Below are 18,987 nucleotides of genomic sequence, written 5' to 3' on the forward strand. Positions count from 1 at the left end.
TGACAATGCATTAGTTCCCATAGGAACTAATGCAAAGCCAGTTAGTCCATACTCTACCACTAGGGGGAGATTTTTTTTAAACTTTCTTTTCTTCTTTTGACCTAAGATGAACTTAGGTTAAAAAAAGGGCAGGAAAGGTTTTTTTCATTTGTAAGTTGTGGTTCTGTTCTCAAGTCGAAGCAAAATTTTGCGAATGGAGTCGTTCATATCTTGAAATGTTCATAAGTAGAGACGTTCATAAGTCGAGGTACCACTGTAATTTATATTATGCATTTTCCTTTGGTAGCCTCCAACGAGATATAGCTTATAGTGACAACTGTGTTCCTTTTTGTGGAGCAGAGCAGAACAGTCTGAGGGCTGTCAGTCTCTAGCTTGCAATTGCACAAGCTAGGGAACATCCTGTCGCTTTAAAAGGGGCTTTCCACTTGTGTATAATTGCTAGATCCCTGCATTACATGAGCAGTGGCCAGGGAGGAACTGCATGGAGCTGCCAAAGGGATAGGATTAGGGTTAAGGTTTTCCTGAACAGCTGAATCACTATATATATTTTCTCTAGTCTGGTAAGCTCTCCATCTGATTGTTGTTGTGGGTTTTTCGTGCTCTTTGGCCATGTTCTGGAGGTTGTTCTTCCTAACGTTTCGCCAGTCTCTGTGAGCACAGGTTGCTGTCCTCTGAAGATGCCAGCCACAGAGACTGGCGAAACGTTAGGAAGAACAACCTCCAGAACACGGCCAAAGAGCCCGAAAAACCCACAACAACCATTAGATCCCGGCCATGAAAGCCTTTGTGAATATATCTCCATCTGATTGGTTATGTGTATACTAAACAGCTCATCTACCCAGCTTCTCAGTACATTTGTCCAAAAACAAGTCATCAAAATAGGTTTATTTTGACAAGGCTTATTTATAAAACTCATACAGTGGACCCTCGACTTACAGACGGCTCGACTTACAGACTTTTCGAGTTACAGACTTCTCTGGCTGCAAAATTTAGATTCGACTTGCAGCCGGAGAATCGACTTACAGACCAGAAAAAAACCAAAATGGAACAAAAATAGAATAAATACTGCCAGTTGTGGGATTAATCAGTTTTCAATGCATTGTAGGTCAATGGAGATTCGACCTACAGACTTTTCGACTTACAGCCACCGTTCCAATACGGATTAATTCCTTAAGTAGAGGGTCCACTGTAGTACCAATTGGAATACAATTGCAATGAATAATATATATTTTTCTTACAGTAAAAGAGAATGAAATGCAAAAAATAATGAGAGGTTAAAAAGCAATTTCAGCTCATTTTAAAGAGAATTCTGTTTTATCCTCAAAATAAATCTGAACTGTTGACAACAATAAAATCAGCAACTAAAACACAATGTATTAACAGAAAAACTGACAAATGTAAAAACCCCACAGCAATCAAGAACAGTTTAAGCAAACAAAATGAAACTAGATGCATTGCAATAGTCTGTAGTATCATCAGATAGTATTATTGTACTAATATTTGGATAATTAGACTAATTAATGGTAGAATATTTTTAATTAGAGACAAAGACAAGAGACTCTAATACCCTAGCTATAATTTCATTTTCATTCCTTTTTCTTGTAAACCTAGAGAAATATACAAAAGAATCTTCAATAGAAATAGATTACGCTTGTGTGTGGCCAAATGGGCTTAAAGCAGGAGTGGATTACCTCCGTGGCACTCAGGGCTGTTTTCAGATATGCTGGTAGCTTGAGGCCTGCTTTCCCTCATTTGCATATTCATATTTTAATTTTTAAAAAGTCAATGCAGTGGTTACATTCTGTGAAGACTGGTATAATGGATCTTTGTCAAATGACACATGGATTGAACAGGTACTGGGCATTTTAATCAGATTTCTCCTATAGCCAAAGAAAGGGACATTGCTTCAATCATGCCCACTTTGGAAGGATCGCAAAGCAAAGCAAAGCAAAGCAAGACAAAGCAAAGCGTGCTGCTTATATACTGCCTCACAGAGCTTCAAGCACTCTCTGGACAGTTTATAAGTTAATTATGCAGGCTGCACATTGCCCCCTTAGGGAGCTGGGTACTAATTTTACTGACCTCAGAAGGATGGAAAGCTGAGTGAACCTTGAGCTGGCTACCTGGGATTGAACCCTAGGGTCATGAGCACAGTTTTGGCTGCAGTACAGCAGTTTAACCACTGTGCCAAAAGGAGCTATACAGCAAATGCAAAAAGTATCTTTGAACTTCAAAGCAAAGAGAAAACATCCAGCAGTCATAGGAAATGTCATGTGTCTCTTGCAGGTGAAAAGGAAAGGGTGACTGCATTAAATGTATACTACAGAGGACTCTGTTATCTAAAGCAATTAAATGATTTCTATGTCGTAAGCTATCAAGCCTCCAATGGAAAATCCCAAGTAAAAGGATACTCGTTCTATGCTGCGACCACTCTTTAGCTGTCCTAAGAAAACAGGCCGTGCTGGTATTCTGATATCCTCATCAATGTCATAATCCACATAGATGATGTTATCTTCAGCCTTGCCAGTCAACCGAAGTAAAAGGTTTTGGGCATTTTCTGTTTTCCATATCCCTCCACTTTGCCACAGAGTACTAAGTTCATCACCCATCTTGGACCTTGCCTTGTGTTTACCCCTGTTGGTGATAGACTGATCAATTTTTCCTTTGTGAATAAATTTGTTGAGATTGCTTCCTTTTCCGAGATAGAAAAGTGCAATAGCTTGCTTGGAGCGGCACATTTGCCAGTATTGCCCATTAAAGGCCTTCTTCAGTGAAGTGAGGTATTTTTCCATTTGCCTAGACTCCTTATCTAGCAGCTTTTGTTTTTCAGGCCAAAACAATAAGGAAGCTAAAAAGTATGGTTCTGAATATCGGTATTCTAGACCTACTGACTGTAGAACTGTTCTAAGCTGTTCTCTCAGCTCCAGGAAAGAGTGCACCATCTTGGATTTTGGATTGAGGCAATGGAGGACAATGTTAGCCAAGATAAAATTCAATTTGTCCCTTTGAATAAATTTTGTGGAGCTCTGAAGAAGCAAAGTTTTATATTTCTTCACTATATCCTCCATTCTGCTTGCAGCATTTTCGTGACTGCTGAGATATTCCAAGATTCCAGAAAATTTGTCTGCTTTGGAAGCTTCCAAACTCTTTCTGTAATTTTCCAACTGCAAAGATGAACTCAGTTTTGAATTCATTAACTTGTCAGAATCAGAGTGGCAAAATATTTCTGCATACCTGTTGAAAAACTCTTGAACCTTATTCCGTATTTTGAGCTCTGCGATTTCTTTTTCAGGATTCTTTGGCTTTAGAAAGATGAAGTAATTCTCAAAAAAATCAAACGCTTTTTTTACGTTTGATTGTAGGTGACTCAAATAATCAGCATAATCTTCAAGTATCAGCCTGTATTCTTCGCTGTCTGTACCATTTGCTGCTTTTGGGATAGTCCCGTTTCCTGACAAGAACTGTATGATGTGCTTTCTTGAGAGATCATCTTTTTTGTTGAACACAGGTATAGATTCAATGATCTCTATAGTGTACAGAGCAGTTTCTATTTCTCCTAGATAACCAGATGTATTATACATTTCATATCTTCTCTTATATTTTATATTCTGAAAGTATTCTCTTTCACTGTCCTTATTTTCTGTTTGTTGTTGAGATTCTTTAAACGCTTCTGTGGCAGACTTTGCAAGATTCAACAAATATTTTAGAATTTCCACAGTTATTGTTGATTTGTCTGTATTTTCTTCAAGCCAGTGCTTTAACTTGCTTTTAAAAACTTGACCCAAGGTATCTGATATATATGAGTTGTTAGGGGCAGCTTTTTTAGCTTTTTTAGCCCACTCTAGTGCATGGTCAAAATTCTTTTCCTTGATATAGAAATGTCTTGCTAAAGCCTGACTAATAAACACGTTTTGGTTGAATCTGCAAGTTCCCTCAGTCAACACGCTTTCAACTTCTGTACTCCCTTCTTCTTTTTGAATTGCTTCAATGAGTGGGGAAAACAATGTGTCCATGTCATCTCCATGTTCCTTGCGGTGCCTTGTAAGCAGCATGCTTTGCACATCCTGTTGAAGTTTATCTCTCCCTATGCCAGTGTCATAAAATAAGTTTTCTTTTAGCAACAGCAGTGTAATCTCACTCTTAGTTAACTTGTAAGTTTGCTTAAATTCTTCTAGGCACTGCTCAGCAATCAGGGAGTGACTAATACGTACCCCTTTGTATCGTCCACGTTCTTGCACTTCAGTTTTTATAATAATGTTGGAACAATTTCCCATCTTGTCATCCAATTCTTCTTTACCCCAGTAAGCCTTTTTAGTGCTTATTCCCAAAAATTCCTCACATTGTGACACTGAGATTGTGGACTCTGTAACATAAGAATTTAACAGTGCCAGAAAGGAAATCAGTTGGGCTTGCTTACTTGTAACATTTAAGCCTTTCAGTGTGTTTTTCACTACTTTTTCTATATACTGTTGATCAAAATTTTTCTTCATAATCATAAATGAATAAAAATCTTCAGGGTGCTCATATTGATCTTCAATTTCTTTCAGTTTTTCTTCAAAAGCCCTTTGTTCTTTCAGAGTTAGTTGTTGTTTCAGAGCAATACTGTTCAGACTGTTGCTCTTTGCACTCTCTCCAGGATTCTGAGATCTCATACAATTTAAGATGATGACCAAAGGATTTTCGTATATAATGCCATTTTCCGTTATAGCAGATTGGATAGCATGTTGTAGCAGGTAAACATTTTCTTGCTCTTCAAAGTCATCCACCAGTAGCAACACTGGCAAATAATCAAACTTGTTTGATGTCCCATATGTAATTAAAGTGGTTAGCTGCGTTCCAATCTCTCCAAAATCCACTGTTTTGTTTTTTAGAACAGCACACCGGAATTTTTTCCTCAGCTCCCAGAGAATATGCATGGCTACAGTAGTACCACCACAGCCTGGGTGATGGTAAAGGTTGATTATTTTTGTGGGTGATTGTTTAGGAGACTGAGACCCTGACTCAATCAGATGTTCAAGTTTTTCATACGCATCTCGTTTAATAAAAGGTAAACAGTAGTTTTCAGAGGAAAAATAAAAATTCCACCAAGACACTTTACCACCACGATAAAAATGCTCTTCTTGAGATTTTTTAAATTCAGAAAATCGATCTTTATCTTTCTCGATTTCTGTGTCTTTGCATTCATTTTCACAAAGTATTTCAAGTGCAGCCATAAAGTCTTCTTCCTTCTTTGGAAGAATTGTACAAGAAAATCCTTTTGATGGTAAAAGCCTCTGAGATGTTTGGGTCACTGATTTTAACTTCTCGATGGTGCCATTCACCATTGGTAAAGTCAAGTTAGATATACACCTATCTGCTAGTTTGTCTGCTGCAATAGACCTGGCTTGCAAGAGATCTTTCCAGCACTGATATGTTTGTGCTCCAATGCAAATACATAGCATGTCATCAAGTCCTTTAAGTTCTTGATAAAATGTACAGAATACTTCTATCATGGGATCACCTGGATCTTCTACCTTCGATAGCAAGAGAAACATCACCAAAAATTTCCCTCTTTGCATTACATCTGGATGGGAAAGAAATGAGATCAGTTTCCTGACTTCAGCTGCTCTCTGTTGCTGCCACAGTCTAGGATTCAAGGGCTGATATGTGTCACTGTTGAGATCTGATCTGCCGTTGCAAAAAATCCAACTGGGTTGTTGGTAGAGATTCAGTTCTTCAATTGTTTCAGATGCTGAATTCCTAGGTTTCTGGTACTGCTTTGGCAAATGAAGATTTGCTGCACGGTTTTCTCTGAATGCTTTGACCACACCATTGCTTGCTGACTCTGGATCGAACTCTAGAACAGCAAATAAATTTATTTCCTGCAAGAAGGTCACATGCTGTGTATCATAAGGATGGCATTTGTTTATGACTAATATATACCAGTCATAATGGGAATTATCTAGCAAGTCTCTGTTGCCAGTGAGTAAGCTCACCAATCTGTAACCTTGATCATCTCTCTCTTTTCTTTTTTCCCCATGTTCTTCTTCAGCTTTTTTCCGAGCCTGTGCTAATTCCTCTAGTTTACTCAGAAATGATTTGTGTTCTGTTTTAGAACGACGGATGTTTTTAGAAGAAGCGCCATCTCTTATAAATAAACATGGTTTCCATTTTTTGTCTTTGAAGTTGTATTCATTAGTGGGGAAATATTTTGATTGACAACTGGAGTGTTTTGGAACAATATCAACTTCGATCACAAATGTTTCCGACACAATGCTATTTTGCTGCAGTACTTCCACATACCTGGGTTTCCTAATGCATTCTTTTGCAATATCAACAAGAGCTCCAAAGTATTGCTTTATCATCAAATCAAAATAGTTAATGTATTTGTCTTTATTCTGGATGTTGACTCCAACAATTTCTCCATGGGGTTCATCCCGTATACCTAAGTGGATAGTACCATTAGTACGGGAGTTCATACATGCTGCAGCAAATCTAAAAATCTCATTGCAAAATTTCATCTTCAAATCCTGATCTGTGGCATTCTCTGTGTTTGTAAAGAGTTTAAATTCGTGTACTGGATCAATGAGATTCAGTGGGCCTGTTTCAGGTATATGGAGAACATAATGTTGTACATAACGATGACTATTGTGAAATTCATCAAAAGGATATGGGAGGCATGTTTGCCTAGATGGAAGCTGATTTCCATTTCCATGAGGTATGTTTTCAATTGCTTCCTGAATCACGGGTTCTGATGTTTCAGTATTTTCAGTGTTTGCCTCTTCTGCTGGTTCATGAGCATTGGATGATTTTGAGTCACCATCTCCTTCCACCTCTTCTTTATCCTTGCTTTTGCTGAAAGATTTATCACCAACATGTCCGGTGGTATGGTCCTGGTCAGAAACACTGGCAGTGTGTCCAGCTGGATTATCATTCTTTTTCAGACTATGCATTATTTGAACTGCTGGACCATAGGTTATCCCCATTTCTAGAAGGTCTTGCTTTGTCAAGATCTTCAGAATGGTTCCTGTGACATCTTGACAGAAAAGGGTGTCACCATGTTTCTTTTCCAGCTTCAGTTCATTTGTGACCCATTGTTTTACATGCTCTTTTGACCAGTTCTCAATGTCAAGAGCTGGGCTGTGTCCATGTCTATGCACATTACTTGCACCTTTAGCTGGATCATCATTCTCTTTCAAACTATGCATTATCTGAACGGCAGGGCCATAGGTTATCCCAATTTCTAGAAGGTCTTGCTTTGTCAAGATCTTCAGAATGGTACCTGTGACATCTTGATGAAAAAGGGTGTCACCATGTTTCTCTTCAAGCTTGAGTTCATTGGTCACCCACTGTTTCACATGCTCTTTTGTCCAATTCTCAATATTTTCAGGCAGATTAGAGGGGGTATCTCTTTTAGTCCTTAAAAAGAAGAAGGCATGATTAGCATTATGCTAAAGATACATTTGCTCTGAATCCTATGTTGCATACTTAGATATAAATTGTAATTTATTTACAATACAATATTGAGTAATGAGTTCAATATGGCTTATTTGCAGCAAGGCAAATATGCATTGTACCCTAAATTTGTTAGGTTGCAATGAAATCAAAATGAAAGTATGCTTGCTCTACTATATTCCGATATCACATATTTATGAAATTTAATTCAAAAGCTAATGTCATGATGGTTTCGCCGCAACGATCGGTTCCTTCAGAGGTTTCAAAGGGCTTTCCCCCAACATCGGAGGAAGCACTTTGAAAGCTCCAAAGCCAGGGAGGAAGGGCAGGGAATTCGAACTTCTCGTCCTTTCTCCCTGCCTTTTTGGCTTCGGAGGTTTCAAAGGGCTTCCTCCGATGTCGAAAGAAGCCCTTTGAAAGCTCCAAAGGCAGGGAGGAAGGGCAGGAAATTTGAACTTCCCGCCCTTTCTCCGTCTTTTTGGTTCGTAACTAGATATGCGTTCGCAAGTAGGGTCTGCTACTTGCGATGAGATCGGGTTTGTAACCCGAAACGTTCACAACTAGGGCCGTTCGTAAGTCGAGGGCCCACTGTACTCTCCAGATGTTTTGAAGTGCACCATCATCATTCACAACCAGCATGATCACTGGATATGCTGGCTGTTGATAATGGGACCTACTGTCCAACAGATCTTGAGGGTGCCAGATTGGGAAAAGCTGTATTACTTTATTAGCTTCTCAAGTCTCTCCACTGTTATTCTCTTTTGCTGAATCATCACCACCCAATCAATTTGATGTACCTTTTCACCTCCATATCTGAATTATTTTGTTGACTGAAGCACTGTCTTATGTTTTTCTTAATGTCAGGAAATGTTAATGCCTGTAAAAGAGGGTGAAAAAGATAAGGCAGACATTTTTAAATGGCACAGGTGAGTAGCTCCTAACATTCATTTTAAAAAATTCAGAATAGACCAAAATGTGAATTCAAAATTAAATTCAGGGCTCATCTACATTGTTTCTTTTGGATTGGTCTGGTACAGTCTAAATAAGATCACTTGAGGTCAGGTGGAGATGCGATTTACCAATAGGTGTAATCCTTGCATCCAAATAACCTCAAGCAACCCTATTTTGTCTGACTCCTCCTGCTGCCAATTTCCAATATAATTTTGTGGCTTAATAAGCAAGCCATTTCAGGGCATTGACAAACTGAATACTTCCCCTGATCCTTGAAGGAGAAGGGGGAGTGAAATTATTTTTTTACTCTACTAGACCATCGCTGATGCACTGCATCACTTATAATAATAATTTTAAAATTGCCTTGTCTGAAGTGTTGATCGAGAAGCTGCCTGCACCTGACACCGTGAGCCTACCTGCACCAAAAAACAGAAGCCACCTTTGAAAGCTGCTGGTGAGGGCGCTCTTGGAATGGATTGGTTCACTATAGCAATTATATCATCATCACTGAACCAACCTCTCCCCACAGCACACCAAACAGTGGGACAATACCCATCTTATTGAGCTCTACAATAAAGAAGGTTTAGAAGAATTCAAAAGCAGGGTTCGGTTACTGACAATTTTGGGATTTTTCATAGAGCCCATATAGTTATTTCTCTCTTATAAGTTTAACAGTAGAAATCATACTGAAGATAATCTCCTAGAAATGTCCTCTATTATATGCTGTAGTATTCAAACCCATGAGATGCTGACTTTTAAAAGTGTCACTTTTCCATTTACAACCAGCAGTTGTGCTCCCTTAGATTTCTGGCTAACTGGAATGTAAATCCTCATTTGTCCTGTCCTTACAATTGCAAGAGTTGCAATTCCTTCCACTTTCAACCTGCAAAATAGGTGAGGTATTTTATGATACTGTCAAATGGACATTTTATGCAAATTGTGTAATGCACACAGATAGGTCTCATCAAAAATTTCATAGATTTTATGTCTTTTAAATTTCTATTCCTTCTGCGCTCACTGTCTGTTTGCTTTGCCTATTACTGAAGAAATATTTTGCATAAATCGGAAATACCTCGATGGGAGGAAAAGCATTTCTCATCTCCCTCTTATGCTAGAGACGTGGTATCTCTCAGGGCTTGAAAATTCATTTACATTCATTTGCAAATGCTTATTTAGTAGTAATGAAAGCACAATTCCTAAGCTCTTCATGAGATCCATCAGTTTCTTTGCTCCTAACTTATGTGCATCAGCTTATCATGTCACCATCCAATGTATAAATTAAAAAACTAAAGTTTAATGAATGAGCAATATTGTGTTTCTGTATCCCCAATTCAGAATGCCAGGAAAAGCCCAATATTGCTGCACAATATTGTGCTCATGTTGCCAGCAGGAAAAAAGATGCCATATTTTACATAGCATGGTTAATGATGCCAAGATGGTCTACAACAGTGGTCCCCAACCTTTTCAGAACCGTGGACCGGTTGGAGTGGGTGGGGTCTGTCCATGGAGGGGCAGCAGCACCCCCTGCACTTGTGGGTGGGCATGGCATTTTAGTGGGTGAGTGTGGCACATTTCTGGGTGAGCATGGCATGCTCATGTGAGTGGGGCATGCACGCGAGTGCACACGCCCACCCGTGAGAGTGCCACTCACACCCACGAGCATGCCACATGCACCCACAAACACGCATACCCACCCTGCATGCGTGTGAGTTCACCACGCCCATCATGCATGTGTATGGCCCTGCAAAGTCCACGGACCAGTGCCAAGCCACAGACCGGGGGTTGGGGACCCTTGGTCTACAAGATACTCTCTTGTGCTCACTACTATTCACAAAGAGACACCAGACTCCTGTTTTCATCATTTAACCTCTTCTCACCCAAACACAAAGCAGTTGTCAGGGCTGTTCTTCAGCCACAAAGTAATCATAATGCATAGAAGAAATGTGTCTTTCAGAAATCAGACCATTTCCTGGAATTCTGAATTGTCGACAGAGAAGCACAATATCACACATTCATAAACTACTGTAGAAGGTTTTTTAAAAAAGCATTTTGTCTTGGATTTCTAAAACAGAAGCTTAAATATATGTAAGCTACACAGAAACTCCAGCAGAACCTTTCCTCATGTAGAATCACTCAGTGCTAGAAGACCCCTGAAGATGATCACATAATCTATAATATGGTTATTTGGGGAAGTCAGAACCAAGAACTACTTGGATGTGACTGTAGTCCCTCTGTGCTAAAGTAATTTGAAAGGTTGTTTTGGACTTAAAAGAAATGGTGAAGCAAAAGGTGGAAGTAAGTTCAAGAAATACAAATGAGAAACATACACACCCTTTAACCTCTCGAGTAAACTAATGTTGCCATGCCCGTTCCAATGAATGCAGACTGGAAAGCTATCTTCTTGTCTCCAAGCCTTTGCTCTACAAACATGTTGCCTGCGTTTTTTCCAAAAGATGTCCTCTCATCTTTTGAAATAACAAAAAAGGGGACTGGGAGTTAGCAATATTTCATGCAGCAATAATATGATATATTTCTGTAATTGGACCCCTTTAAGAATGGAGCAGTTTTTAAAGAAGTAGTTCTGTTAGACTGTTTCAGCATGCATTCCAAGAACAAAACATAAGTACCATATTAGCTTGAAGACTGCCGCAAATTTTTCAGTGTGAGCATTTTTGGATTACAGTCTTTTTCTGAAGAAATCGGTTGGATTGATTGATAAAAAGATCACATGGAAGTGTAAATAAGTGTAATAATGAATAATAACATAAGAGCAATAAGAGTAATAATAAATGATAATAACAGTGCATTATAAAATACTTACTTGTTAGGTCCTTTTGGTTGATGCAGTTCTCCGTGTCAAAGGAAATGTTGCTTCCCATTATGAATCTCCTGTTAAAAGTGATTTTTACTTATTAATATTCACATACTTAGGCTTTTATGCCCTGCAATAAGATTTCCATATTCATATTTTCTTACCATTTAAAAGCTGGCTGTACGAGGAGGACAGTTATGGAATGAGTTGTGTGGTTTCAGAAGTGTTTTGCATACAGTAAGCACTGCAGCTCTGGGAAAAGAAACAGAAAGTAAAACATTTCCGGCTGAAAGCTTGTCCAGTTCTTTCTTTCTTTTTTTAAGTATCTGTTAACTCGTTATGAAACTGATATTTTAAAATTGCTTGCTGAACTTTTTAAAGGAGATTAAAAATGTAGGAAGCTGTTTTTGGTCTTTAAGAATTTTTCTTTTGAAGGAACTTTTGCTGCTCGGATACTAACTGGATACTATTTATAAATATTTTAAGCTTGTTTCCTTTGTAGTCACATAATATTATTTAAATAACTACTGATTGCAACAAGGAACATTTTTTTAGCTGTTGAGTTTTCCAAAATTGATTGTTCTGCCAGTTTCACCTCCTTGTCTAAATTAAACACAGAATACCTTCTGGGGGCAGTCTTACTACAGCATCCAGAACTCTTTATACAACTTACGTAAAGACAATATGATGTTGGCAAGCTTTTGGGTCCAAGTCCCGAGTCCGGATCTTTGGTACCAAGTCCCGAGTTCGAAGTCCCAAGTCTAAGACTCTATTAAAAAGAAGCTTCCCCCCACCCTGAAAAAAAGGAAGGGGTGGGTGGGTTCCAAGTCGGGAGTCAAGTCTGAGTCACTGAAAAAAAACAAAAAACAAACCCTAGAGTCCAGCCTCAGTCAAGTCACCAGTGCTACTTAATCGAATCCCACAACTTGAGTCCTCATCCCTGCAAAGACTTACATTATAATATTTATTCTTATAATACCAATACGCATATATCATATAATACATATAAGTGGTTTAGTTTTGGGGAAAGATAATTGGGCTTCTTTTTTAAAGCACTGACAATATTGTGCAGACTCCACTGGAGTTGCTGGAGGACTGCAGTTTGTTTAGTTTGAAAAAAAATCAAAGGATCTCTTTTCTTGTTTTTCTCATTAGCGGCAAGAGACAACCTGTTTTGCAAAATGGCTTTATAATTTTTTTTACCAGTTCCTTGTAAGATAACCTGCTATTGTTTGGATAGCTTCTTTTTCACATTACCCCACCCTTGTTGTTCTTAAATGACTAATACTTAATACCTATTGAGAATAACACCCAGAAGTTAGTTCATTGTACTGGCTAGATTTTGATTGCTTTGGATGAAGAAGTAATTTTTAAAATACTTTCTCAGTCTTACATGTGATATGCACAAAGTGAGGGGTGGGTGGGAATCTAATTCTAGCAATCCATGACTGAACTTCTTGTTGCAAAACTCTAGGTGACAGTGACCAGGTCCTTCTAGAATTCTTGATTTCAAAGGAAATGAAAGCAGAGTGTAGCCACATACTTCTGCTGGATTTTTAAAAAGCCAATTTTAATAATCTCAGAACAAGGACAAGTAAGGTCCCATGGCAGGAGATCCTAACAAGAAAAGGAGTCCAAGAAGGGTGGGAGCTTCTAAAAAAAGAAATTCTAAAGGCACAACTACAAACAATTCCAACAAGAAAAAAAGGTGGGAGATGGCAAAAAAGGCCAGTGTGGCTTCACAAAAAGCTCAGGGGGGGGGGGGATGTAAAAACAACAAAAAGACATGTACAGGAAATGGAAAGAAGGCCAGGCCACCAAGGATGAGTATAGACAAGTAGCAAGGAAATGCAGGGATGGGATTAGAAGGACAAAAGCTGAAAATGAGCTAAGTTTAGCTAGAGACACTAAAAGCAAGTAAAAAAGCATTCTTTGGGTATGTGAGTAACAAAACACAAAGAAAAGACATAGTGGCACAGCTCCGCAATGGAGATGGAGAAATGATAACAGATGAGAAAGAAAAGGCAGAGGTGCTCAATTCCTGTTTTAGTTCTGTCTTTTCCCATGAGACAGACTATGAACTTCCAAACAAGTTGGAAGTACAAGTGTGGGGGCATGGAGATTGATAAACAAATAGTCAAGGAATACTTTACAACCTTGAAGGAGTTCAGATTTCCGGGGCTGGATTAACTGCATCTGAGAGTACTGAAGAACTCTCAGAACTGCTATCTATTGTTTTCTTGAAATCATGGGAAACGGGTGAAGTGCTAGGGGATTGGAGGAGGGCTAATGTTGTCCCTATCTTCAAACAGGGCAAAAAAGAGGGTCTGGGAACTACAGGCCAGTTAGTCTGACATCAATCCCAGGCAAAATTTTGGAACAGATCATAAAGCAGTCATTATTCAAGCACCTAGAAAACAACGCAGTAATAACTAGAAGGCAGCATGGATTTGTCAAGAACAAATCCTGCCAAATTAATTTGATCTAATTAGAAACTGCATCAGGAGAGTTTAAACTGAATTGGAAGAGGGAGGAAAGCCCAAACTCAGAGGTAAAGACAGATTAAGGTTTATGAACTATAAAAGGAACAGACCAAGCAGCTCTAATGGGGCCCAACAACAATCTTCATAAAACTATATGTAGGAAAAGCAGGCCACAAATCACATAATCTCAGGTGCCTATATATGAATGCCAGGAATGTGAGAAACAAACAAGAAAAACTAGAAATCTTTGTTCAAGACGGTGAATATTACTTGATAGGGATAACTTAATGCTTTCCAGGGAGTTTATTCATAATAACATAAAAGAAGCTGCCACACACACCTAATCGGAATGAATTGTCACTATCTCCAGTAGTTTGGCATGGCAAGAAACTGAAAATAATCTCAGAACTGCAGAACTGGAAGGGTTCCTATGAATCATTGAGTCCAGCATCTGTTAAAGAGGCACAGTGAGGGATTGAACTGCTGAAATCACTGAGCTATTCAGCAGTGATAGTACCTGGATTTCCTCTGCCTTAGAAACCAGCCAACACTTGGATAAGATTTTATGTATTTTATTAAAAATAAAAAAGGAAAAGATAAACGAAAAGATAAAATAGTTACAAAAACTAAAAAAGGACATTACTCAATGATCCATAAGGTCCCTTCCAGCGCTGTAGTTCTAGGATGATGTTGATGATGGCAACGATTAAAAGATTCTCGTAGCTTAAAATTCCAAATAGGCTTTGGACAGTTGCAAAAGAAAGTACACACTTAGAAAATAAGAAAAGTGTAGCTAATCTGGTTCTTTTATAAACCCCTAAACAAATCTATTACTATGAACCTGAGATCCCTGGACATAAGAAATGTGTGTGAGGAGGAAAAGTTTTTCCTCACTGTGAGGATGCTGAGCTTCCAGAATTGTCTTCCTCTATACATTGAACAATGGGCTTGATTCACACACCTCAATTGCCTATAATCTCTTTCAGTTTCTTCATGATAATGAGTTGCTTCCTTGATGGAGCTTCTTCCTTGGGAAGGAAGAGACTTAAGGCCTGATCACACCTGACAAAAGAACCCCAATTATACCAATATGGCCATTTAAAAATATTGTTTCATAAATTCCTTGGCACATGAAGCAGAGTCAACAACAATGAATTTTTCCAGCCAGCAGTTTATTTCCAGTTTATTTTCCTCCTGCCAAGAGGGCTGTTTTAAATGGTACTGATATTGTATCAATTCATTCCTTACAGGTTTAGCATGTGTGCATGCTACTATCTATTTCTTTCCTTTGCAAAGGGGTTGGGGTTCTAGGCACTGTGGCTGTTTCATGGCCACTGCACTTGTACCCTTAAAAAATGACAGGTATATTGATAAATTTGCAGTAACAATGGCTTATGTCTCCTTTTGAGCATTGTATTCGTATTGTTTTTGTTAGCAGCTTGAAAGAGACAGGCTTCCCCTCTCAATTTGAATGAGGGCTTAAGCACAGACATTTCCTGCTTTTAATTGTAAAGAAAGGAGTATTGCATCTCCTCTGTCTTTTTTTTTAAAAAAACCCTGCTGTTGTATCATGCTCCTTTGCAAAAGAGCCAGGTAAAGTGACTAAAGGAGGGAAGGGAAAGAGGAAAGAGGAGAGAAAGCTTGGACCTTTCTATTGCATCCATTGTTCCTTCTAAGCTGTGTGTGCATGGGCTCTCCCAGAGCTTTGTTGGGATTGCACACAGGCAGCTGACAGCGGGCTTGTTTATGTCCCTTTTCTAATTAAGCCCTGCTCACCCCTGCACAGAGAGATGCTTCCACATAGGTAAAGGTAAAGGTTCCCCTTGACATTTAGTCCAGTCGTGTCCTACTCTAGGATGTGGTGGTCATCCCAGTTTCCAAGCCGTAGAGCCAGCGTTTGCCCATAGACAGTTTCCGTGGTCACGTGGCCAGTGCGACTAGACATGGAACGCCATTACCTTCCCACCGAGGTGGTCCCTATTTATCTACTCATATTTACATGCTTTTGAATTGCTAGGTTGGCAGGAGCTGGGACAAGTGACGGGAACTCACTCCGTTGTGTGGATTCGATCTTATGACTGCTTGGTCTTCTGACCTTGCAGCACAGAGGCTTCTGCGGTTTAACCTGCAGCGCCACCATGTCCCTGTCAGGGGGAGAGGGTCATAGCAGGAGAGAAACTTAGAAGGAATGTTGATTTCACCACAGATAAAATGTTTACAAATGGGAATCCCTTTGTGCTATATTGATATAATCATTAGGGACTTAAAAAAAAAGTAAGGGGCAGCAGTGCCCCAAGAAAGACAGAAAACAAATTGATTTCATGGTGTAGCTAGCAATAACATCTTCCCGCTGGCATATATGTTTATCACGTGACTGTGAAAATAAATGTATTGGTACAATAGAGTATAATTCAGTATAATAACAATTGGTATAACCAAGTTTCTTTTTGCAAGCGTGATTAGGCCCTTACTTAATAAAGTCTAATTATATAAAGATCTACAGTATTCTGAACTGCCAGATACACAAAATGGGCAGGGGAGCAATATTTTAGCTCATTTACAATAGATCCTGGGTCCATTCCTCTTAGCAATCTCACTGGTAAGTTATGAAATTTCCATTTGGTCCCATGTTAAAATAATACTGTTCATACTTCCCAGTTGCTCTTTGAGTAATTTCTTCACACATCCTCCTATCTCCTCCTGATTCTGATAGCAAGTTGCTGTGAACCAAATAAGGGTCTTAGCCTGATCCAGCCTGCTTCAAAATCAGGAAGTCGCCTTGAGTCCTCTATGGGGAGAACAACAGTATATAAATAAAATAAAATAAAATAAATGGAGTAAAATTGATTAGTCAAAAGGAGTTGCCATGAACAGGGTCCTCAATCTTTTGCCAATCATTTTATATTTGGATCAAATGGAGTATATGAGCACCTTTGCAGTTGTTGTTTAGTCATTAAGTCTTGTCCGACTCTTCGTGACCCCATGGAGCAGAGCACACCAGGCCCTCCTGTCTTCCACTGTCTCCTGGAGTTTGGTCAAATTCATGTTGGTAGTTAGGAAGAGATAATATTGTGACAAACCCAGACCTACTGGGATATGCCACAGTTACACTAAGCTGCCACCAACCATTCCCTATAAGAAGTCACACAGACCAGGGATGGATTTTTAACAAATAAAAGAACAAGGTTTATTAAATAACACACAGGGAAAAATAAAAGGATCAAGTGAATAAGATACAGTAACGTGGCTTAGTCTCAATCATACATACACACAGTTTGGTTCACACAGAACACTTAACTTGAAGCACAGACCCTGAACCTATCAGTTCTGGCTAACCATACAGACACCTGAACCTATCAGGTTGGTACTGACTGACACACAGTAGTACCCTGTCTGACACACAGACTCCCACTCAAGCTTCTTCTCTCAGCTCTCTTCCCGCTCCTTCTTCTTCACACGCTCCACATATATATACAGTACAGCCCCTCCTCCTGATGTCCCGCCTTCCACTCCCCATAGGATGGAACTTTCCCTCCAAACCCATGACAGACAGGTAACATCAGTGCTGTATGTAACACCTCCCCTCTTTATAAGTTGTTTTGTAGGGGGAAAGCTAAGGTGCTTTTCACCAAAAAACAACCTGGACCCAAAACAAACAAAAACAGTCATATAATAACATACAATACCATACTTACTTATACTTACACTCTATTAGTCATTTAAACATTTACCATTTACAATACATCAAGTTATCTTTATTCATACAAACCAACATGTTTAATAAACAGACACATTTGACTTTTTGTCATCAAAATATATACATAGTCCATGTTTCTTTCGCCGTCTTCATTCTTCAGGTCTTCTTGACAAGGCGTCAGCAACACAGTTCACTGACCCTCTGACCACCTTCACTTCACAGTCATAGTCTTGCAGGTTTAAAGCCCACCTCATAAGTTTACTATTGTGGGTTTTCATTGTCTTTAACCATTGCAGTGGTGAATGGTCAGTGCACAGAATAAAATGTCTTCCCCAGATGTAAGGCTTGGCCTTCTGGATCGCGTAGACTATGGCCAGGCACTCCTTTTCCACGGTTGCCAAATGTCTCTCACCTTTCTGGAGTTTCCTACTCAGGTAGGACACTGGATGCTGGTCACCATTCTCATCCTCCTGGCAAAGAACTGCTCCTACCCCGCTGTTAGACGCATCGGTGTAGATGATGAACTCCCGGTCGAAGTCTGGAGCACGCAGCACTGGATAGTTGATGAGCGCCTCCTTCAACCTCCGGAACGCCTCCTCACAGTCGCTGGTCCACGGGATGCGGTCATCAGCCTTCTTCCTCGTCAGATCGGTCAGCGGAGCCGCAATCTCGCTAAACCTCGGGATGAACTTTCTGTAGTAGCCCACCAACCCAAGAAATGATTTGACTTCTTTCTTGGTGTTGGGTCTGGGCCAATCACGAACTGCTTCTATTTTGGCCTCTAGGGGTTTTATCACTCCTCCCCCTACTATGTGACCCAAGTATTTTATTTCTGGGCTACCCAGCTGCAGTTTGTTCTCTTTGCAGGGCCTAGGCCAAAGCACTTCCTCCCCTGGGTTAAAGTGCCTCTCTCTGGCTTTCTGGTCATCCCCAGCTTTCTTTCTGACCTTTTGAGCTTGCAGGGTCTCTGCTGCTAGCTCTCGGTTTCTCTTTAGGTCATTCCTTAAAGAGTCTATATCTGTCACCACATCTTGTGGGTCATCCTGGGTGATCTGCTCCCAATTTTGTTTGGTTAAATCGAGCGGCCCTTTCACCCTTCTCCCAAACAAAAGTTCAAACGGACTGAACCCGGTACTGGCTTGTGGCACTGATCGATAAGCAAACAAAAGGGATTGCAGCTTCTGGTCCCAATTGTTTGGATTCTCTGCCAAGTAAGCCCTAATCATGCGCATCAGAGTCCCATTGAACTTCTCCGTTAACCCATTACTTTCAGGGTGATAGGCAGTGGTTTCCTTGTGTTTAATTCCACAGATTTGCCATAACCGTTTCATGAGCTTCGATGTAAACGACGCGCCCAAATCTGTGATTATTTCTGAGGCAAATCCCATCCTGGACATATACCCCACCAAGGCATCTGCCACTGTGTTAGTTTCAATGTTAGTCAAGGGAATGGCTTCAGGGTACCTCGTGGCATGGTCCACAATGGTGAGAATGAACCTGTTCCCCCTCTTTGTGGCCTTGGGCAAAGGTCCCACAATATCCACCCCTATGCATTTGAACGGAGTGTCAATCACAGGCGAAGGGCACAACTTTGCTTTGGTCCTGTCACG

The 18,987-nt window shown here is 39.8% G+C and overlaps 1 protein-coding gene across 2 annotated transcripts; it reads right to left on the bottom strand.

Moving 5' to 3' along the window:
- Positions 1–870: 870 nt before the first annotated feature.
- SAMD9L (sterile alpha motif domain containing 9 like) lies at positions 871–11,473 on the bottom strand. Of its 2 annotated transcripts, XM_073003184.2 has the most exons (5): positions 11,362–11,473; positions 11,207–11,274; positions 10,717–10,850; positions 8,232–8,311; positions 871–7,398 (listed from the first exon to the last, which is right to left on the bottom strand). In XM_073003184.2, exons 4-5 carry the CDS (start codon positions 8,243–8,245, stop codon positions 2,349–2,351), a joined length of 5,064 nt encoding a protein of 1,687 aa, XP_072859285.2. In that variant the 5' UTR covers positions 8,246–8,311; positions 10,717–10,850; positions 11,207–11,274; positions 11,362–11,473; the 3' UTR covers positions 871–2,348. The 2 variants fall into 2 exon arrangements, with proteins under 2 accessions (XP_072859285.2, XP_020640876.3); XM_020785217.3 differs by lacking the exon at positions 10,717–10,850 and having other exon boundaries at positions 11,362–11,462.
- Between the last annotated feature and the right edge of the window lie 7,514 nt (positions 11,474–18,987).

Source organism: Pogona vitticeps, chromosome 6 (assembly GCF_051106095.1).
Source record: "Pogona vitticeps strain Pit_001003342236 chromosome 6, PviZW2.1, whole genome shotgun sequence".
Taxonomy (NCBI): domain Eukaryota; kingdom Metazoa; phylum Chordata; class Lepidosauria; order Squamata; family Agamidae; genus Pogona; species Pogona vitticeps.